The 23,808-nt window shown below is 47.6% G+C and overlaps 1 protein-coding gene across 1 annotated transcript in view; it reads left to right on the top strand.

The window, feature by feature from the left end:
* The window catches only part of LOC147710216 (E3 ubiquitin-protein ligase TRIM39-like), a 253,845-nt gene extending 230,422 nt beyond the window's left edge, over positions 1 to 23,423 (top strand). Inside the window, exon 7 of the mRNA XM_086920893.1 lies at positions 22,249 to 23,423. Within this exon, the coding sequence (XP_086777019.1) occupies positions 22,249 to 22,760 (512 nt within the window). The 3' untranslated portion in view covers positions 22,761 to 23,423. The remainder of the gene's footprint in view (positions 1 to 22,248) is intronic.
* The last annotated feature ends 385 nt before the right edge of the window (positions 23,424 to 23,808 follow it).

Genomic DNA, 23,808 nt, shown 5'->3' with positions numbered 1-23,808 from the left:
AACTAGACCCGCGTTCTCAATGGAAGTGATGCAGCCTGTCCCGACTCTAGCTAAAATTAGTAAAGCTAGATGAAAGACTCAGGTGTGCTAGATAACAGATTTAGATGCGTTGAGCTAATATCAGGTATACACATGCTATCGCTGCGAGGGACAACCGGACCCGCGTTGTCAATACATGTGATGCATTCTATCCTGATTGTAAATAAAATTATTGATGCTAGACGAAGGACACAGATGTGCTTGCCGGAAGATTCAAATATGTGATGTGCACATGTTATCACTGCTACGGACTAGAATCTGTCAGATATATAAGATCTTATATATTGCTCCTTACTATATATCTATAAAAATATTAGACCGACTTAGAGCCACTATCTCCATGTTGGGACCTTCCCCATCTGTGGCCATTAAATTTGATGCCGCCACAAGAACAGGGTTTAGAGCTTCATACAGGGAACTCAGTTTGTTTTCTGAGTGACAAAAATTAGTCCATCTCACTCTTCTCCTACAATTGGTAAGGGTCAATTTTGTATTACAAGGATCAACTAGGGGTAGCACTTTCTCTTGATTAAATGATTTGACTTCCAAAACTAATGCATAATGGTCACTTTCCAACCATGGGACTATTTTAAAATCAATGAGCCTGTTCCAGGATTTTGAATCAATTATGATATAATCTAATAAAGAGCCATGATCTTTTTTGTGAAAGGTATAACTACTAGATGTGTCAGACGATGTTCTGCCATTGCATGCTCTTAACGAATGCATAAGGACCAGAGAATTCATCTGGATTGCCAGGGGGGACAATTTTTTGACCGGAGGGCATCTTGTCTCCGGGATTGCCCAAAATGTATCCTCGCCAAAGAGGCTATCCTGGAGAATTCCCTCCAGAGGCTCAAAGTGGCAATTGAAGTCCCCTCCTAGTATTACCACATGACTGGCAGCAATGGAGCATAAAAATACAGTTAATACTATCAAAGTAGCTGACTCTTTACCCAGGGGTGAGGGTCTGGAATAAACATTAATAAGAGCTACAGGAGTCTTAGATGGGAACTGAAGTATGACACACAGTATGTCTTTAGAACCTGTGTCTAACTGCTTAGCCATACAGCCTAAGTGAACTCCTACCCATGTTCTTAAGCCTCCAGATGGTCTCCCTTTGCCCCCCGACAATGCAGGTATATTAAAAGTGGCAAAATCCGGCTTTAGGACCTCCCCTCTTGCCCATGTTTCCTGGAACATGCATATCTCGAATTTACTGGTAAATAAATCCCACTCCGGGCCATCTATCTTGTTCGTCAGACCCGCAATGTTCCATGCTAAGACCCTTGATGTATGACAAGTGGGGGGGTCATGTTTCTGCAGGGGCAAAGGTGGAGGTTGGAAAAAAGTTTTGGATGATCCACTAGCATTCCTAGCAATGTCGGTCCGGTGAGCGTCACCACATGGGTGGGTGCAACCGGGGGAGCCGCTCATGGCTCCCACCGGGTGAGTCCTCACCCATTGGGACACTAATCACCTTGTCAACAGTCTGTGTCTGGTTTTCTAGTTGTGGAATACTAATTGGTGTCTTGACTACAGGGTACTTTTGGTTTAGTCAATCCACTCCATCAAGGCAACTAAACCTATTTCCAATGGGGATATTAAAACAAAGTTGCTTTTGGCAGTGGTGGATTGGGCGAGGGAGCTCACCATTAGGCTGGTCAGATCTCCATTGCAGCTTTTGGTGCCTTGGGACATGGGGGGGCCAAGTAGGGGGATAAAATAACCTAATGGAAGTAGTGAAATTCCACATTTGTCCCTCCCGTCGTCTCCAGCTAAAACTCTTTGGGTCACCTATGTATTTCTAAAATTAATTATTATGCAGTCGCCATGTATGTCCTTGCGCCGTCTGCCAATCCAACCTAACCTGCGGGTGGTTAACCCCTTCGATGCTGATGACGAGCTCAGCTCGTCATCAGCGTTACCTGCCGTGTGCTGATGACGAGCTCAGCTCGTCATGTAACGCGGTATTTACGAAAATGCCGCATACCGCGGGAAAAGCCGCCGCAGCGAAGCGGTTAAAATCTCGTCCACGTCTTTATAGCTGAAGGGGGTGTCGTTTACAAGCCAATAAACGCATTTGTTTTTTAACTCTTGATGGGATTCGGAATAGCCCCTTCTGTGGGGCCGACTATGATCGCGGACGAACTTGAGTCCGTCCGCGACCCCTGAGGAGGAGGTAACGTCTGAAGGAGCTGCTGCGTTCCCTCCGAGCAGGTTAGGATGTGACCGCCAGGGTGGCGGTCACGTCCTCTATCTTTAACTTTGCGGCGGGTGCAGCTTTAAGCTGCTTCCGCCGCAAGGCTAAAAATACATGCATCATATTTGCATGCACAAAGCGGCAGGCACACGCAGTGCCTGCTGCTTTGTGCACCCAAATGCATGTGCATCCCCCACCCCCCCCTTCACCCAGGGGGCCCGCAACGGGCCCCCGAAGTGAAAGTCCGTATGCTTTTCCACGGCGGAAAAGCCGCCGCGGAAAAGCATGTCTTTCCCACCATCCTAATATGGCTGGCGGTGTCTGTTAGACACCACCACCATATTAGGGCTTTTCCGCCGTGGTTGTAATGCGACCGCGGCAGAAAAGCAGCGGACAGAATTCAAGACCCACCAGCCATTTTAATATGGCGATGGGTCTTTGGAGGCTCCGCAGCGGTTTTTCCGCATCCTCCGGGCCGGAGGATGCGGAAAATCCGCAATCATAATCGCCCCCTAAGTTCAGGAGTTCCTGCTAGGATGAGAACATATGGGGTAGATGCAGGGGGTAATTTAATGACTGTGGGGAGGGGGGGGAGTGGTTGGTCTCTTCTAAATCCGTAAGCACGTCACCCCAGCCTGTCTATTTTTTTATTTTAGTTCTTCTGTTTTCCCCTTCAATAAAGGCAAGAGAGTTTCTGAGATGGCGTTGCCCTGGGATGGGCCTAGCCCACTGCCTATATTTACCTCCAGTGCCTGACATCCCCCATTGGTTTTTAGAAGCGGGGCTTGCTCAGTAGTAATTGGGAGTGGAGTAGCCAAGATATTGCTAATGGAGGGCGGGGGAATAATCCTAGCGTCAGAGCCAGTAGAACTATCAGTTGCCCCCCTTGTTCTAACCCAGTCATTGAAAATATTGGCCAACCCATTGATTCTGTCTTGGAGGGGTCTTAATTCATCCTTTAAGATAACCCTCATTTAAATCTGTAGATTGGCCATTAGCTTTGTAAATATAACGTACAATTCGAATGAAAGAAGGGTTCGAGGGACTATTTAATGACCTGGGCACAGTTTATTTCCCCCCGTTAGACTATAAAAAACAACGGATAACTGTGGGTCAGAAAAAAGAGCAATAACTATGTGCAAGCGGCTATCAAGAGTGTGTATGTAATGAAAACACACACATAAGGACAATCACCCTTTGTGAAAGTATGTCCATCAGTTACGAAATCTGTACCTCCCAGTACATCATTTGGTCTACTCCACAGTAGGTAGTCCTTTTTTAGTGCCTCCACAGAGGGTAGTTGTTATATAATGATGTCTGGTGATTGATGGTTTGGTCGTAACTTGGAACAGTGCAATTGTGAAAAGTGAATTATAAGTGAAAAATAAAATTATGTGTTCATCTAAAAATGGATAATGCAAGCAATATAACTTTATTCTGGAGCCAAGCACATCCAATATTAAAAACGATCAAGTGCAAAAATGAGGTCATGTGGTTCAAACAAATAACCACTGACTCAATAGTTTGGTCAAACAAATTCAAGAAATCGGGATGCACTCCATTGTACTCATGTTCCGCAATTTTTCACACTATTAATCCATCATTTCATAAGGATGCGTGCAGCCTGACATCGAGCCTTGCCCTGTGACCCTGAACTAGAGGTAACTAAAAAATGTATGGTCTAGCATAGTGGGTGAGTTGATTCGTACACTCTGTTTAGATTGTATGCCACAGTCAGCACTATATCCTTAGCAGCATATTGAAGGGAAGATAGAGTAAACAGGCAACTATGTTTATTTAAATCATTTATTTGTTGTTAATCAGGAATTCACAGATAATGGAGTTTTTTAAAATATTAATGTTGATGCACATAATATACTGTTTAAATAATTGTACATAAATGCTATAACGGTGTTGAGTTCTGTAACAATGACATGTGTTTATTGTTATTTTATAGTGTCCCCTGACGAAGGGGCTTTTAGCCCCGAAATGCATTGGGTTTTAAATAAACACTGCGTGGAACGAACCTTTGCCACTGTCATGTTTAAGCGAGAGGCTCGGATGGGCACAGTTTATGCGTGAGAAGCTTGGAAAATTGGCAACCAATCCCGTGTGTGGAGTACTGAATAAATGGAAATAATAAAAAGTGAAAAAAACGAGAATAGAACATTGACAAAAAAACACAGAAAAGTAAATGATGGATTAACTTTTGAATGGCCACGAAGGCTTTCAGTTGCTGTGCATCTGACTTGGGGCGAGTGATCGCCTCATCTTACCCTATCAATAGTTTGGTCGACATGTTTCTGCGGACTACTAGAGGTCACCCTGTGCCTGCCGCTTCCTCAGGACCCATTCACTATTTTTTGCTACTGTTGTAACGTGATGTACAGGAAATCATATATACAAAAAAGATATACATGAACAGAAATGTTACATATCACCTGTTCATCTCTGGTTTTCTTCCTGGACAGTGTCAAAGAGCCCCAGATTATAGCCGCCACGTAGCACACACAGACAAGAAAGAGAGAAATATGGATAACACACCTTAATTAGTATGAGTTATCACAACGCTTTCATTAGGCATTTCCACACATAGGTGCATTAACCCTTTTGTGTCACCCACCCTCGATTTGGACATGGGCTCACCTTATTTTAAAGGAGAGAAGGCCTCACCTCACCTGGCCAACAGCTCAGGAATATGGAGCACCGCTCTGTAGTACAGAGAAAAAAGTAGAAAAATATATATAGATAGTTGTGGACCACAACCTCAACAACTCCTAAAAACGGGGACTCGCTAATAATAGACATCATTGGAAAGTAAAATAAAATAAAAGGTCAGAAGCCTTCCATTTCGAGTAGCGTGTTATTTTAATCTCGCCATCCTGCACCCCAAATACTCTACTCGGCGAGCGTTGTTTATAGGTCATTAGCTAGAAGGGTTACGACCTCCTGCTTTGTATTCTTTGCACAAGTGTCGAAAAAGTTATTGTTTGTTCACGTACACACCTTGTTAAATACGTCTCTCAGGAAAAAAGAAGAAGGCAGCACGTCTACATTTCAGTGCGCATCGTGCGCGTTACATATTATCATGACTGCTGCTCTCGAGAGGCAGATGACAGACGCTGCGCGTCTTTGTTTGGTTCAGTGCATATGGCACCCAGGCGTAGACAACAACATATACATCGCGTCTCCCATAAAGTAGCACGCTAAGCTCTAATGTTGGATAAGGCGCATTTAGGATATCACTAAAGTGGATCTAATGTTAGCCCTTACCTGTCCGTCGGTACTCCACTCAGTCTGCCGGGCTGTTTGGGGAGGTACCGCGGGCCGGGCAAAGGACTTCCTTATTGATTTCACAGTCCCGTTTGGTTGGTTGCCTGAGTAGTGACTCGGGCACCTGGGATTTGTAGTCCCATGCGATTACTTGTAAAAAGCCTCGTTATCTCCTTTGTGTCGCAATTTAGAGCATGAGATGAGCAAATAAAATACAATAAATTGTTGTCACTTTTCTCATCTCATATATTATATAAGGAGCTAGCAGTTCTTCATTGTTAGTGGAGGGATAACTGTGAGTAATAATGTGCAGTCATCATGGTTCACTTAGTTTGTTCTCTAGGTATAGAGAACACTGGTATATGTAGTTTGAAACGTGTTCAACCTAATTCTTTAATGAAACTATGACTAAAAATAACCCCTCGGAATCTTGGGGCATTAGACATAGTACTATATTATTCCCATAAAGGATATTAAACCCATCAGGGACATTGTACATGTGTCCGTTACAACGACCAGGGGATATCATCGAAGGGCATGAATAGAAGAAGAGGCTAGAGCGCCATCCAAGGGATGTCTTCGTTCAAACCAGACTTGTCGCAATTAAGTTTGTACACCCACTTCTGTTCAATCTTGAATAGGTGTCTGGACACATCCGAAATGTGTGTTGGGATGTTAGGTTGCTCTAGTACTGTCCATTCAAAATCAGTTGGTTTGTGGCCCACTTGGATGTAATGGTTTGTAAGTCTCGTCGCTTGCTTTTTGCACCTGATTGTGCTCTTATGTTCAGATATTCTCGTTCGTACCTTTCGGGTGGTCATGCCCACATATTGGAGGGAGCATGGACATGTAATGAGGTAAATCAGGTGACTACTGTTGCAATTAGTGAACCGTCTTTGTTCCCATGGGCGACTTGTCCCTATATCAACAGTTGTAGAGTGTTTCGTTTGGGGGCATGCAGCGCAATTCCCACAGGGGTGATGACCTCTGACTGGTGGCATATCCCAGAGTGTGCCGACTTGATGTATTGTCTTCGCTGGAGGCCTAGTATGTATCAATTGGTCTCTCAGGCTTGTGGCTCTTTTAAAGGCAAACAGTGGTTGTTCCAATGAGTTTTTCCCAGTGTTGAGAATCTTCCAATGTTTGCGGACTATCCGTTGAATAGCATTGGACCGTGTACTGAAGGTGTTCACACATGTCAGTCTTTCAGTCTTCTCCTTGGGGAACGCAGGCTCCAGTAAGGCTTCACGATTACTATTCGCTGCCCTCTTTTTCGAACGTTTCACAAGTTTCTTCGGGTAATTTCTCGCACACAGTTGTAATGTGAGATCGTTCGAGTGTTTCTCAAAATCTTGTTTCGTAGAGCAGTTGCGTTGTACGCGTTGAAATTGACCATACGGTAAGTTGTCACGCAACGCCTTAGGGTGGCAACTTGTGTACTGCAAAAGAGAGTTTCAGGCCATTGGTTTCCTGTAAAGCTCTGATGCAAGACCTTGAGGTGTCACTTTGATTAGTAGATCTAGAAATGCTAATGAGTGGTGGTCATACTCCAAAGTGAAACGTAGGAAACTGTTGCGATCATTCAGCAAGTTGTGGAAGGATTGTAGGGAAGTTATATCTCCGCGCCACACCCCGAGGATATCATCAATATACCTTCTCCACGAACGTATAGATGTTAGAAACGGATTTGTTGTGTTCAAAACATGGTCTTCTTCGAATTTATGCATGTATAAATTCGCCAGGCTCGGCGCAAAAACGCTGCCCATGCTCGTCCCAGACACCTGGAGGTAGCACTGACCTTCGAACTCGAAGAAGTTCTCTTTCATAGCTATAGTTGCTAGATTCATGATCAAAGAGACTGGTGTTATCGAGTCTAAGTCCCTATTGCCCAGGAGAGTTTCGATAGTCTCCAGTGTGTCGTCCTGGGGGATGGAAGTGTATAATGACTCCACATCAAAGGACACTAATAGGTCTGAAGTGGAATCAAAATCAATATCAGGTAATAACCTGAGTAGGTCTTTCGTATCCTTTAGATGCGATGGCATCAATTTGACCATCGGTCTCAAAAAAAATGTCAACAAAAGTTGATAAGGGCTCTAGAATGGACCCGATGCCCGATATTATCGGGCGTCCAGGCGGGGGTCTTTGTGCCTTGTGAATCTTTGGCAGAATATAGAAGTATGGTTTGACAGGGTGCGGGGTGTGTAGATAAGCTGCTTCTTTGGTTGTTATCCAGCCCTCCGCCAATGCCTCCTTTATGATGTGTCCAATAGTTGTTGTTAGTCTTGGAGTAGGATCTTCAGATAATAGTTGATAAGAGCGCCTATCACTCAACTGTCGTAGGCACTCCTCCCTGTACCTTGTTGTGTCCATCAATACTGTGGCACCTCCCTTATCGGCTGGTTTTATCGTGATAGACTGGTCTTTTTTGAGTTTTTTCAATGCTTCTTGTTCGGGTCTGGAGATGTTTATGTAGGGTGAGTGAGGTTGTTTAAATAGTTCCTGCACATCATGTTGTACCGCTTCCTCAAAAGTTATCACCTTAGCAGGAATGGTGCCTGACGGAGGACTAAAGGTAGATGGTTTCTTTAATCCAGTGTTGGTACAATCCACATCAGTTTGTACATTGTTTTCAAAGAAAAATCGTAGTCTCACCTTACGAAAAAACTTGGACATCTCGATCTGTGTCTGGAAAGGTTCACCCACATTAGTACTAACGAATCCAAGACCTCGTTCCAGAACCTTTTCTTCCATCGGTGTCAAGGTTTTCGAGCTGAGGTTGACTATGAGGCTGGTCCCCCGCTCGTTCCCGCTTGTTCTTGTGGGACTTGTTTCCCGCTCCGGAGACCCATTCCTTGTTGGGAGGCATTCCATTGTACTTGTCCGTTCCGGCGCCTTCCACGAGACCTCCCTCGGCCATACCCTAAAAAAGGCATATTAGGGCCTGGTGGGTACGGTCCAGGTCCACAGGGGCCCATCTGTGGGAACTGGGGTGGTCCTTGCATCCATGGGTTAGGTGGCCACCAGGAATTAAATTGACCTTGATTGTAATTCTTTGTGCCACGTTGTTTCCACTGACCTCTCCCTCTTCTGGAGGTAGTTAGATTATTCTGGTTGGAAGAGTCAGAGTCTGTGGAGCTGTGCCCTGATGATGACGTACCATATGTGGAACCTCCTGTTTTTCCATTGCGGTTAAATGGTGTTGGTACATAGTTGGCACTTGTGTATGGATATATCTTCTCTTTGGAGAATTTAGCCAAATCTTTTTTGCACTTCTCGAGTTTCGTAAAGAGAATATTCTCTTTGAACTCTTTATTCGTTTTATTGTTCTCCTCCTGTTGTTTGGTGAACAGTTTTCCTGTAAGTGTAGCTTTTATTTGACCCTCCAACTGTTGGATTTCAATCATAATCTTATCTGCAGTTTTTTTCGCAGTTTTGATGATCAAGACCAACCAGTCTCTCGTACACTTCCAAGCTATAAGGTACCAATCCCTTATAAAGTCGGGGTCATCCAGAAAAAGTCTTGGTGAGTTGAGAACTATCAATCCAGACGGTGCACCATTGCCTCTAAGATATTCCGCCATGGTGATGCCATGAACACATGTACGAGATTGGCTCTTTTTTAATAATAATATCTTAGGCCACCCTTCTTGACTAGTATCTTGGGGTCTAGATAGGTTCTCGAGCATACTCGGATTATCATCAAGTATTGATTGTATCTCCGCCTCATCATATGCTAAACCTAAGTTAGTAGCCATAATAGCTCTAAGGTCTAGATGTCAATATCTCTCAGAAAACTACGTTCTAAGATTAAATTAATCACACGCAATACTGACTCTAAACAGAGTCTTGTGTCTCCTAAATAGCGAGTCCCGAATAACCAGGAGCAATCCAAGGACTTAATCCACAAACTATCTCTCCACCTCTACTTTTTAGAAGTGGACAGTGAAAATCTTTATCACAGAAAAGATGAGAAAATTGAACCCGCAGCCTAAGCTGCACTGGAAATATAACGTACAATTTGAATGAAAGAAGGGTTCGAGGGACTATTTAATGACCTGGGCACAGTTTATATCCCCCCGTTAGACTATAAAAAACAACGGATAACTGTGGGTCAGAAAAAAGAGCAATAACTATGTGCAAGCGGCTATCAAGAGTGTGTATGTAATGAAAACACACACATAAGGACAATCACCCTTTGTGAAAGTATGTCCATCAGTTACGAAATCTGTACCTCCCAGTACATCATTTGGTCTACTCCACAGTAGGTAGTCCTTTTTTAGTGCCTCCACAGAGGGTAGTTGTTATATAATGATGTCTGGTGATTGATGGTTTGGTCGTAACTTGGAACAGTGCAATAGTGAAAAGTGAATTATAAGTGAAAAATAAAATTATGTGTTCATCTAAAAATGGATAATGCAAGCAATATAACTTTATTCTGGAGCCAAGCACATCCACATTTTTTTTTTCCATTAGCTTTGTAACCCAAAGATGCTGGTCGCTTGAGGGATCTAGACTCTTATCTAGGGCCCCCGCCCCCCCCCCCCTCCCCGAGATTTCATTATCAGTGGTTCCAGGATTTGGCTTTTTCCTTCTTGTTGTAACTTTCCCCTTGGGGTTATATTTATATTTACATCTCCTTCCCTGTTGGGTTGACATAGTTGTCCTAAGTTGTTCTGGACTAATTGATTCAATACACACGGGTTGATCGCTAAAGGACTCCGATACTGGGGGCCCTGTTGATTGGGGGGGGGGGCTGGGTTCAGGAGAAACTATATCTAGGTTTGGGGTCTGAGATAAACGCCTCTCCGTCCTCTCAATTTCAGTAGCTACTGCTCCCAGAGCTTTTTCCAGCATTCTATCAATGGGAGTGGGTTTGCTAGACATTGGTTTAGGTGGGGCTAACATCTGTTTTTTTTCCACACATGCCAGTTTCTCCATCGTGCGCAGTTCTTTAAGTTAAGCCCGCCTGTGAGGTAAGGTTGGATTTAAAACAGGGAGACTTTTTAAGCTATTGCACACACTATCAGGTTCGGAGAACTATTCAATTCACATAAATGTCAGATAATATAAAACAGTTAAAAAATAACCTATTTAGACCAAAAAAACTTGTACCCGTACAGATCTTTCAAGTCTCAGTACAATGTCAGAGAAAGGGACTCAAGGCACCAGCCATATACAAGGGGGAAACAATGCCAGTTATTTAATGGACTGAACGCGATCAAGAGTACCTTGTTTTCAAGTCCCGAGATCTAGAAGTTGGATTTATGGCCCAGCCCAGCCTCTTCTGGTCTCTGACGGGCGCGGACGGGCCCGGGCTTTGCCCGGGCACGCCCGCGTGCGGCTCGCGCTGCGGGAGGGCGGGCGGTTTTGTGTGCCTCTGGAGCTCTGCGCGCACTTCACTGAAAGCACGTTGTGCGAGGCCCCCTGGGAGTTGTAGTCCTGGGCCTCGCGTATAGCCTGGCAAATCGGCTCCCCCTCTAGCAGCAGGCAATGATGGCAAAAATAGGGGGTGGCGTGGTGTGGCGGAGCGCTTCTGGCTCGCATTATGGCCCCAAAAGATAGATGCTGAAGGCCGTTCCCCTCACGGCTGCATCCGGTGAGTTCGTGTCCCGTGCTGCGGGATGGCCGACCCGGTTTTGTGGGCCTCTGGCGCTCTGTTATGTTATGTTATTTTTATTTGTACCGCGCACAGCTGCCCCAGCGAAGGGGCGTCCTGGCGCTTTGACGAGGTAAACACAACACTAAAAGACTCAGTAAAGTCAAGAAGAACATCAGGAAACTAAACAAATTAAAAAGTCTTGACGGCCCGTCTAAACTGGAAAAGGTCATCAATCTCCCGGATGTGTGGCGGAAGAGAATTCCACCACGTAGCCGCTCGCACACGGAAAGAGCGACCACCCGCTCTGGCCAGTCTGAAGCATGGAACCACTACCAGATTCTGACCTAGAGATCTGAGGGTGCGCGGGGGGACATACAGTGTCAGCAAATTCTCCAAGATTTGGGGAGAAATACCTTTGAGGATTTTAAACGCAAGGCAAAGAACCTTGAATTTATTCCTTTGGGGTATGGGGAGCCAATGGAGCAAGTGCAGAGATTTGGAAACCGAACACCTCCTTGGCAGACCAATCACCACTCTGGCTGCAGCATTTTGAACTCGCTGCAGCCGGGTGAGTTCTGCCTGATTGATCCCTGCTAACAGCGAGCTGGCATAGTCCAGCCGGGACAACACTGATGCCTGAACCACCAGTTGCCTGGTTGATGCATCAAAAAATGTAAGAATAGGTCTAAGCCCTCTAATGATGCCATAGCAAGAAGCTGCCACCTTCTTGGTATGACAGATGAAACCGAGGGTCGGGTCCAGCCACACCCCTAGATTTTTTATCTCCGATGCTGGGAGGGGGGTCACACCTAGTTCAGAGGGCCACCACGTGTCACCCCACAACGCCACCTGCTTATCGACCACCATAACCTCAGTATTCTTGGTATTTAACTGGAGACAGTTGGAATTCATCCAGTGAGCCACTGCCCGTAGCCCGTCACAGAACCTGGGAGCCTCCATGTCTGAGTCCCCACTCAGCGTGACCGCCAGCTGCGTGTCATCAGCATATGAGACCATCGTCAAGCCCCATTGCTTGACGACAGCAGCCAGCGGCCTCAAGTAAAGATTGAAAAGAGTGGGACTCAGTGATGAACCCTGTGGGACCCCCAGGGTTAACGGGTAAGAATTAGACTTACCGGGCGGAATCGCAACCTGGAATGATTTTTCCGCCAGGAAGGATCGAAACCAGCATAAGGTGGAGCCCGTGACACCCACTTCCTCAAGTCACTGAAGCAGGATCCTGTGCGAGACCGTGTCGAACGCGGCACTAAGATCTAATAACAGTAGTGCCGCCGTCCGACCCGCATCAAGCACAGACCGCAGGTGTTCGACCATAGAAAGTAGGGCCGTCTCCGTACTATGGCCCGCACGGAATCCATTCTGAGTAGGGTCAAGAATGTTAGCCCTAGTGAGATGTCTGTAAGGATGCCGTTCACATGGGCCTCGGCGATTTTCGTAGCCCAAGGAAGCAAGGAGATGGGGCGGTAGTTCTCGGGTTTAAGGGGGTCAAGGGTAGCCTTCTTCAAAATAGGTGTCACTACGGCCTGCTTCCACCTAATGGGAACAATCCCAGATGAATGTGACAGATTGATCAATGAAAGCACCGGAGTTCGGCATAGCGGCGCCATATTCTTAAGCTGGGCCGGTTTCAACGGATCTACCGGGGATCCTGACTTAATTTTAAGGCTTAACGAATCAAAAGCCTCCATGGATAGAGAGGGCAAGATAGTAAGGCACTCGCTGTCACCTAACACACAACTGACCCGATCAGGAGGTGAGGAACCCATCGAGAATGTACGGTAAATGGCATGAACCTTCTCAAGAAAAAAGGAGGCCAAAGCCTCACAATGGGAATCTGAGCATATTTCCACCGTCGTTGTCCTCTTGGCCATCAGATCCTTTAATACCTTAAAAATGAGTTTCGTAGGATTTGCACTGTTCTGAAACTCTTGAGCATAAAAGGCTGCTTGTGTTCTACACACCGCCCTGTGGTAGATTTTTGTTTTAGCAAGATAATTTGCTATCAATACAGGATCAAACGATTTTCTTCATAGTCTCTCAGCCTGTCTACAGGCTCTTTTGAGAGACGCCAAAGCACCATCATACCATGGGCTCGGCTCTTTTGGACGGCACTTGGACCATGACACAGGGATCAGCAAGTCTAGAGCCCGGGAAATCCACTCACAAAAGGAGTCATATCCGTGGTCAACATCAGTGAGAGGGCCTAACGGAGTCTCCTCTAACAGATGATAGAAGTCCTCCAGCTTTAGTTTGTTCCAATGACGTTTAGGAACTAATCTATCATGAGGTGTAAAAGGAGGTTCCATCATAGGGCATATCACTTTCACCAGCATATGTAATGTAATGTAGTCTTGTAAAGCGCATGTATCACCCCACATGGGGTATCTCAGCGCTGTAGACCGCTGGGGAACCCGTCCTGGCTTTCCCTGTGGGATGGTCCCTACTGGGTATCTCCAAGGTGAAACCAGGCATCCCCAGCGTATATGGGGGCTGTTGTGGAGATGAGGCAAGCTAATGCCCAGAGTTGCCGAGTGTGATCCCTGGTTAGAGAAGGCACCGAGGCGAGAATTATCGAGTCCGCTGACCCTGGTCCACAACCCTGCCGTGTCGGGAATTGAACCCTGGTCCCGGGCCGTCCTCTGCTTCCGGGTCTGCCGCCTCTAACCAGTGAGCCACACCACTCCACTGTCCAGACCATCTGGAAGGGACAGGTAACCCTGACTCCCTCCATATTAGAGAAGTAAGGGTCAAGAATGTGCCCATTTCTATGCGTGGGGAAGTAACCAGCTGGGAGAGCTGTAAAGCCTCTAGATCGGTCAGAAAACTCCTAATGGAGGGCGAGGAGGGGCAATCCAAATGAAGATTGAGATCTCCAATAACGTTAAAATTGGCACACCCTAGTGCCTCCGTACTAATTAAATCTGGGAGAGCAGCCCTGAAGGTAGAATCACAACCCGGAGGGCGATAAATTAACAGACCGGAGAATGTGAAATGGTGACTAAACGAGATTTTAAAAAGAGCACTTTCAGATCCTGGGAGTTTAGCGGTCTTCCACTCGCACGGGTAGCACAACTTAACGGCCAGGGCAATGCCTCCCCCCCTAGTGACACGATTAAGGGTGAAGATGGCATAATCTGAAGGGAAGGCCAGATTCAGTATTGAGGAGTCCGAATCCTGCAACCAGGTTTCGGTCAGGAAAAGCACATCTGGAGATTCATCTTTAAGAAGATCGTATATTTCCCGATGGTGCTTTACCAGTGATCTGACATTTAAACTCCAAATGTTCAGATCAAGTGTTCCTGGCTTTCTTTTACCTACAGGTGGAAGCTCCAACGATCAGATCTGAGAGGGAGTGTCTAATGTCCAACCACCACAACTACAACCATGTGGACCACATAACGGGTCCACATGCGAAAAATCACAGTGTGATATACGATCCCGAATGAACAGCAGATCGTCCCTTGAATACCTGATAGTAGGGTGAGTCATGATGGGAGGTCTCCTATCCAGAGTCCTGCCACGACCCGCGCTTCCTTAGCGCTGACGGGCGCAGACGGGCAGGACTCTGGCACGACTCAGACGCAGCGAGGGCGCGCCCGCTGCGCGATCCCGCTGCGCTTAGTGGGGAGCTTTAAGTAAGCGTCCCTCTGGTCATCCGGAGCGCTAGACCGCTCGCCGGTGACGCCCACTACCAGTCCACACCACTCCAAGATGGCGCCTAAAAATTTCCCCACCCCAGGAACCGGACCCGCTAAACAGCGGTGAATGCCGATTACAGTGCGAGTGAGGGGGAGATGTATCGCGGTTAAAAACAGGGGAGAAAACAACTCCAAGAACACAAATAGCAAAAAGGTAAGATTAAAAGCAGCAACGCGGCACATGAAGCGCAAAGCGCAGTGATACATGCAGGTACCTCGTCAGGGCTATCCCCAGGGCTGGTCGCCTTAAGTAAGCGTCCCTCTGGTCATCCAGAGCGCTAGACCGCTCGCCGGAGACGCCCACTACCAGTCTACACGACTCCAAGATGGCGCCTAAAAATTTCCCCACCCAGGAACCGGACCCGCTAAACAGCGGTGAATGCCGATTACAGTGCGAGTGAGGGGGAGATGTATCGCGGTTAAAAACAGAGGAGAAAACAACTCAAAGAACACAAATAGCAAAAAGGTAAGATTAAAAGCAGCAACGCGGCACATGAAGCGCACAGCGCAGTGCGGCGTGCAGGTACCTCGTCAGGGCTATCCCCAGGGCTGGTCCCCTTAAGTAAGCGTCCCTCTGGTCATCCGGAGCGCTAGACCGCTCGCCGGTGACGCCCACTACCAGTCCACACCACTCCAAGATGGCGCCTAAAAATGTCCCCACCCCAGGAACCGGACCCGCTAAACAGCGGTGAATGTCCATTACAGTGCGAGTGAGGGGGAGATGTATCACGGTTAAAAACAGGGGAGAAAACAACTCAAAGAACACAAATAGCAAAAAGGTAAGATTAAAAGCAGCAACGCGGCACATGAAGCGCAAAGCGCAGTGCGGCGTGCAGGTACCTCGTCAGGGCTATCCCCAGGGCTGGTCGCCTTAAGTAAGCGTCCCTCTGGTCATCCAGAGCGCTAGACCGCTCGCCGGAGACGCTCACTACCAGTCTACACCACTCCAAGATGGCGCCTAAAAATGTCCCCACCCCAGGAACCGAACCCGCTAAACAGCGGTGAATGCCGATTACAGTGCGAGTGAGGGGGAGATGTATCGCGGTTAAAAACAGGGAAGAAAACAACTCAAAGAACACAAATAGCAAAAAGGTAAGATTAAAATCAGCAACGCGGCACATGAAGTGCAAAGCGCAGTGCGGCGTGCAGGTACCTCGTCAGGGCTATCCCCAGGGCTGGTCGCCTTAAGTAAGCGTCCTTCTGGTCATCCGGAGCGCTAGAACGCTCGCCGGTGACGCCCACTACCAGTCCACACCACTCCAAGATGGCGCCTAAAAATTTCCCCACCCCAGGAACTGGACCCGCTAAACAGCGGTGAATGCCGATTACAGTGCGAGTGAGGTGGAGATGTATCGCGGTTAAAAACAGGGGAGAAAACAACTCAAAGAACACAAATAGCAAAAAGGTAAGATTAAAAGCAGCAACGTGGCACATGAAGCGCAAAGCGCAGTGCGGCGTGCAGGTACCTCGTCAGTGACCTCCTCAGTGACGTGCTCTGCGTGCACGTCACTGAGGCCCCCTGGAAGTTGTAGTCCTGGGCCTCACGTATAGCCTGGCAAATCGGCTCCCCCTCTAGCAGCAGGCAATGATGGCAAAGATAGGGGCTGGCGTGACAGAGCGCTTCTGGCTCGCGTTAAGGCCCCCGCAGATGGATGCTGAAGGCCGTTCCCCTCACGGCTGGATCCGGTGAGTTCGCGTTCGCATCTAATACAGTGTCCTGACTAGTACTACATACCTTCTAGTAGTTACTGTGCACTTTCTAATGCAGGGTACTGACTAGTGTGGTATATCTTCGAGTAGCTCTGCCACTCTGTGCCATCTAATCCAGTGTACTTAATAGAACAGTACACCTTCAAGTAGGTCTGGCAGCGGCAGCCACTATAAACAAAAGGTGGTGGGGCGGGTGTGATGGCACGGGAGTCGTCACGCGGGAGGCATCGCCCGGTGTAGAGAGTGGGAATACACTATAAAAATAATAATAAACTTACCTCTTACCTTTTGCCTCCTCCAGCGTTCCGTCTCCTCACGCCGCCTCTCCTCATCCAGTTCCTGCCTGCTGGTCCCAGCAGCCCCTGGGACAGACTCCCTGTCCAATACCCGGGTCCCATGGCCTGCTCAGACCAGGGAGTCTATGGGGTTTCTACTGCCCGGCTGCTCAATGCAGCTGGGCTTGAGAAAACCTAACTGCGCTCTTTTGTTTTGGTCGGACTAAACTGGCCGGCCAAAATAAATATGCACACTTAGGGAGTGGAGTGCACAAAGCACTCCTCCTCCCCCTTCCCATATCTCGGCCCGCCCCTCCCAACACCACTGGCTAAGAACCAGCAAGGGTAAAAGAAAATGATGCAAGAACATTGTTTTATTTTACATTTGCTGGCTCTGAGCCAGGCAGTGGGGCGACGCGCCTCCGCCAATACGGAGGAGCTGCCATTAAGCTCTGTCACTCTGTACCATCTAACGTAGTGTACTGACTGGTACAGTACACATTCTACTCGCTCTGTCACTCTGTACAATCTAATTCAGTGCACTGACTAGTACTGTATTGACTAGTACTGTATACCTTGGAGCAGCTCTGTCATTCAATACCATCTAATGCAATGTACTGAGTAGTTCTCTATACCTTGGAGTAACTCTGTCTCTCTGCAGTATACTGACTATTACAGTATACCTTCTAGTAGCTCTGTCACTCTGTACCATATATTGCATTTTTACTAGTAGTGCATACCTTGGATTAGCTGTGTCACTCACTATCTTCTAATGCAGTGTACTGACTAGTGCAGTATATCTTCTAGTAGGTCTCTTACTCTGTAGCATCCAAAGCAGTGTTCTGTTTAATGCCTAGTATAGTATATCTTCCAAGACTTCTGTCACTCAGTGTCTTGTAATGCAGTGTACTGCCCGAGTGTGCTTCCTATTTGCTTTCTGCGTACCTGTTGTTTCTTGTTACCCGCCCCGGTCCGCCGCGTCCATTGTGGGCTTTTGTTTGCGGAGGGTGAGGATCCCAGCACTTCCGGGCACTGCAGGAAACAGGTTAGCGCTCTAGTTTCGCTGTCCTGCCTCTTACTTAACGAGGGAAGGACAGCGGCCGCGCTGTGGATGCAGGTCTGTCTGTGGCAGAGACAGATGCATCCATTTGAAGAAAGCAGCAATTGAGTGATCGGGCACGTGAGGCGCCCTGAACCTCGTTTTACCTGTTACTATTTTACACTTTTTTTTAAATTATTGCTTGCAATTTGTAGCCCGAGTGTGCTTCCTATTTGCTTTCTGCGTACCTGTTGCTTCTTGTTACCCGCCCCGGTCCGCCGCGTCCATTCTGGGCGTTTGTTTGCGGAGGGTGAGGAGCCCAGCACTTCCGAGCACTGCAGGAAACAGGTTAGCGCTCTAGTCTCGCTGTCCTGCCGCTTACTTAATGAGGGAAGGACAGCGGCCGCACCGCCGGCACGCCAAAGGCAAGCCCGTCTGCGCCCGTCCGCGACTGGGCACGGCCCGGGGCCAGAACCCCTGCTCGAATGAGCTCAGAGGGATCTAACAGTCTTCAGAATATGCAAGAACAGCTGTTAAACTGGTGCCCTAAGACTAAAGAAGTATGCAGGCATAGTATGCACGCGGAAATGATGCCTTATCAGTGTAAGGTATGCCTTTACGACCCCTTAGTTTTTCGGAGTGATGAGAGGGAGGTAAAGAAACTTAACATGTTTCAGGTGAATTGCCGCACCGATTGGAAATCCATGATCTGCTAATGGACTCCCAAATGGATGTGCTATTTTTAACAGAGACGTGGCTAGATGAGGCGTCTGCCCCAGAGATTCTGGAAGCCCTTCCTCACACATACGGCTTATTGAGAACTGACAGGGGGGCCCAGCGAGGTGGTGGATTAGCGCTGGTGCATAAACTGGAACTAACTTGCACCCTAGAATCAGTGAATATCACTAATAGTGAAGCAGGTTTCTTCTCTATTAAAGTGTCCCCTAATTACACCATAAATGGCTATCTTTTCTACCGCCCTCCAGGGACGTCCACTCAATTCATAGACAGCTTGTTAGAGGTGATGACCCAACCAGCACTACGATATAGCAGAGTCCTAATATTGGGCAACCTGAACCTACATTTCGAGGACGTAGGTTGCAAAGAGGCTCAAAGGGTTATTGCCTCCATGAAGTCTTTGATGTTTAACCTTCTATCACTGACACCCACACATCAAACGGGCCATCTCCTTGATCCGATATTTGCCATCTGGGACGCAGTGAAAGCACAGTGCCCCATCAGGGTTCCCTGGTCGGATCACTGCCTTGTACTGTTTTCCGTTTTAAGTAGATCTATAGGGATAATATCGAGGAAACCCTCATTTCCCAAACGTAGTAATTGGAAGAAATTTAGCCAAGAAACATTTGAGCTTGCCTTGAAGCATGCCTATCCTCCGTTAAGAGGGACCCTCAATGAGGCTTGGAAAGTTTATGAAGACTGGTTGACCACAGCACTAGACAAAGTGGCACCATGGGCAAATAGGGCCTCAGCACGGCGCACTAAATCTGCCCCATGGTTTAATGAGGAATTAAAAGCAGCCAAATCCGCTTGTAAAGATCTAGAACGCACTTGGCGTAAAGATTATGGTACCACCCATAAGCTGCAATATAAGAACAGAATGAGGAAGTATCACAAACTGATAAGGAAAGTGAAAAGAGAATTCTTAAGGGGGAGAAATGAGTCAGCCGAGGTTTCTACTAAGGAATTATTCTCAATATACAAGGAGCTGACGGTGCCCAATAGGACAGTGGCCCAAGACACTGTCTCCGAAGAGGTCTGTGAGTCTATTGCGGACCACTTCGTGAAGAAGGTGGAGAAGATATACGCCTCCTTCCCGACAGGGCCTGGTAAGGATATATCTGACCCTGACGGTAGTGTGAGGAATATAGTGGTCAAACACTTGAATTGTTTCGAGGTCCCTCCGAGATTGGAATTACTGAGAATTGCGCTCCGCATTCAATCAGGATCTCCCACCGATGCTGCTCCGTTAAGATTTTTAGGAACCAGCTGGAATTCCTGATTAACCATATAGATCATATGGCCACTCTCTCCTTTCAGGAAGGCCACGTGCCTGCTGACTGGAAAAGTGCTCAGGTTATCCCTATAAAAAAAGAAACCAAATTTAAATATATCTCAATTGGAGAATCTCCGGCCTATTTCGCTCCTTCCTTTCTGTATGAAAGTGATGGAAAAAATAGTTAATATCCAGCTAATGAAATTCATGGAAGAAAGCCTACTTTTCCACCCTTCCCAATCCGTCTTTAGTGCAAGCCATTCAACGGAAACCACTCTTCTCTTCTCCACGAAGACCCTCTGGCAAAAAGTGGATGAGGGAGAGGCAGCTCTGCTTTAGTATTATTAGACCTAAGCGTGGCTTTCGATACTGTTGCGCACTCCTTGCTACTAGCCCGTCTCAGTGAGGTCGGAGTTGAGGGACCGGCTTACAATTGGCTATGCTCATTCCTTGCAGACAGGAGCTTCCAAGTTCATTGCCCTCCATTCAAATCAACACCACGGTGTCTAAAACAGGGGGTTCCAAAAGGCTCTATTTTGAGCCCTACATTGTTCAACCTCTATATGGAGCCCCTTCCGAGGATTGTGGAATCATATGGTGTGGAAATTGTATCCTAGGCTGACGATACACAATTGGTGATCACTTTATCTCAAAGTCCCGCTGAGGCGGCAGCCAATTTCTCCGCCTGTCTAACTGCTTTCGCTGGTTGGATGAATAATAACTGCCTCCGCCCTAACGGGAATAAAACCGAGTTGTTAGTGATCGGTAAGAGGCCATCTATCTGGTCGTCGGCCTGGTGGCCCCCGGAACTAGGTCACACACCCACCCCTTCAGACCTTGTGAAGAACTTAGGTATTCACCTGGATACTCATCTCTCGTTTGAACAACACATTGGAAGTATGTCAGGCAAATGCTATGGCACTCTGAAAGCCCTTCGAAAAATCTTAGATCTTCTACCCATTAAAGCAAGGAAAACCTTGATACACGCCTTAGTCACTCCACACATGGAGTATGGGAATTTTTTGCTTATTGGTCTTAATTAATTGATTGTGGGTTTATATAGCGCTAGGAATCGACTCCCGGAGGAGTATCTCCACGCTTCGACCGCTGGGGAACCCGTCCTGGCTCACCCTGAAAGATGGTCCCTGATGGGTATCTCTAAGGTGCGACCAAGCATCCCCGGCAGTCTGGGGGGGCCGTTGTGAAGATGAGGCAAGCTGATGCCCAGAGTTGCCGAGTGTGGTTTCTGACTAGAGTAGGCACCGAGGCGAGAATTATCGAGTCCGCTGACCCTGGTCCACGACCCTGCCGCGTCGGGAATCGAACCCTGGTCCCGGGCCGTTCTCTGCTTACGGGTCTGCCCCCTCTAACCAGTGAGCCACACTTCTCCAACAAAACTTCTTAACAAAAAAGGGATCCACCAACTCCAATGTGTTCAAAATGCGGCTGCCAGACTCGTTCTTAATCTGCCCAGAAAGACATCAGGGAAACAAGCTTTAGCTACTCTCCACTGGCTCCCTATAAGGGAACGCATCCTGTTTAAAACTATGTGTATGGCCCATTGCATTGCACATGGCAAAGCCGCTGTATATCTTCAAAATTTGCTGACCATCTACCGTCCTAAACGCATCCTGAGATCTCTTCGCAGTATGCAATTCCATGTCCCTCGCATTCATAAAGCGCGGATGGGAGGCCGTTCTTTTAGATACTTAGCCTGTAAACAGCGGAACACAATGCCTATTGAACTACGGATGGAGCCCTCGTAAACAAGGTTCCGCCTGACTCATCTTTTCCCGAAAAATTAATTCTTTGGAGTTGTGCCATCTGACCTCACCTGCTGCTGATTGCCTGAATTTCTGCCTTCCTTTGGACTGTGCCCATAGCGCGGGGACACACTGATTATAGTGTAACCATGTGCTTTACAAATGTTTTTATTATTATTACTGCTAGTACCGTATACTTTCCAGTACCTCTGTCAATCTGTACCATCTAATGCAGAGTACTGAGTAGTACTGTACACTTTCTAGTAGATCTCTTACTCTGCACCATCTAATGCAGTGTACTGACTAGTACAGTGTCCGGTCTGCTGCAATTTCTTTGTGTAGTGCAGTGTGCCCAGTGTGTGTGATGTAATATGCTGGTGCAGTGTAGTGTGTAGTAGAATGTCCTCTGTAGTGCAGTGTGTTGTTTGGTGTAGTGTGTGCACGAGATGAATGTGCGATTTAGTGTACTGAGCAGTCTAGTGCCGCGCGCTCTCAAGCACAGCGTGCTAATTCCCGATGTGGTGTAAAGTAATCATATGTAAAACAGAAAACAATAATTACAGCCTTTATTTGTGTAATTAAATCTCTAATTCTGAATCTCTTCTCTGCAGTGATGGTGACTCTGGATCCTGGCACGGTTCATGCTCTGCTCCTACTGTCTGAAGGGAGGAGACGTGTGAGACGGACAAATACAGCACAGCGCCTGCCGGACACCCCCAAGAGATTCACCTTCTGGCCCTGTGTGTTGGGGAGCGAGGGGTTCACCTCCGGCAGACATTACTGGGAGGTGCAGCTGCTTCAGGAGGGGGGAGCGTGGCAGGTGGGGGTCGCAGCAGAGTCTGTGAACAGGAAGGGACGCTTCACATGGTCACCTGAGGGGGGAGTCTGGGCTGTGCAGCGGTGGAAGGGTCAGTACAAGGCTCTCACCTCCCCTCAGACCCCTCTGACCCCACGTGAGAAGCCCCTGAAGCTGAGGGTGTATCTGGACTACGAGGGGGGGCGGCTGTCCCTCTACAATGCTGTCTCTAGGGAGCTTCTTTACTCCTTCCCGCAGGCCCGCTTCACACAGAGGCTCTTCCCGTGCTTCGGTCTCTGGGATGCAGCGGAGCTGAGGCTGGTGTGAGAGCTGCGGGGAGCTTCAGCGCCTCATCCTTCCTCCCAGGAGCAAAGGCAGGGACGCATATAGGTGTAGGGGGGGGGGGGCAGTAATTCCAGTGACACCTCAACTGTCATCTACAATTTCAACTCCAACATTCCGTAGAATCTTCTTCAGAATGATACGCCCACATGTTGCCTCGACTACCAGAAGGCCCAGAGAGGGTGGGTTTAAACTGAAAGAGGGAGGGAGAGATTGGGGGAGTTAGATTGGGGGGGCTGTGGGGTCACTGTAGTTTCTGCTCAGTCGCCATCCCCGACAGCTTTACTCTCAGTGCCTTACTGTTACTTGTTTAGTCCATGATAGTTGCTTCCTTGCATGCTTGGGGCGTGTGTCTTTAACATGACACAGCTGTGTCGGGGTGAATTATTGGGATAGGACGTGTCATCGTTTCTGAGTTAGTTGAGGCCGAGGACCCGTCCCCTCCGTAATATGGCCTTGGACCCGGGTCTCACCAGGAATGCATGTTGTGTCCCCCTGCATTTTGTTGTCACCAAAGTTAGCGTTAGGTGTTTACGTTTGCTGATTTTTTAGAAGAGACCCCCCTTTAAAATACTCATCACCTGCTGCTGCCCCGACCCTTCTGTACAACTGCAGTTGTTCCTTAAAATAAAAATTAATTTGACTAGTAATGTCTCAAGTGTTAATAGCCTAAGTTGTCAAGAGTCCTTGTAACAGGAGCTCACAAGCCCCAGAGTGCACCGCGCCATTGACTTAAAAAAACACCACTGTCTGGACATGTTACAAAAGCATCAGCATCAGTGGTGCTTGTACCAGCCACAGCCATTGGTGGCTTTTACCCATTATGAACAAAGAACAGAACAAAGCTCCAAGGATGCAAGGTACTGAGCACGCACAGAAGGGACGTACCTGCCCGTGCATGAGCCCTCCTGGAGCCGGGGCAGCGTTTCAAGATCACACAGGGTGGCAATATCCGAGCCCCTCACACGGACTGACTGCATTGGTCATCACCTGGCAGCGTCACATGAAGGTGTTAAATGTCACACAAACACCC

Source organism: Lissotriton vulgaris, chromosome 5 (genome assembly GCF_964263255.1).
Source record: "Lissotriton vulgaris chromosome 5, aLisVul1.2, whole genome shotgun sequence".
Taxonomy (NCBI): domain Eukaryota; kingdom Metazoa; phylum Chordata; class Amphibia; order Caudata; family Salamandridae; genus Lissotriton; species Lissotriton vulgaris.
Note: the sequence above shows the minus strand (reverse complement) of the source record. Positions and strands in the feature narration are given on the sequence as shown.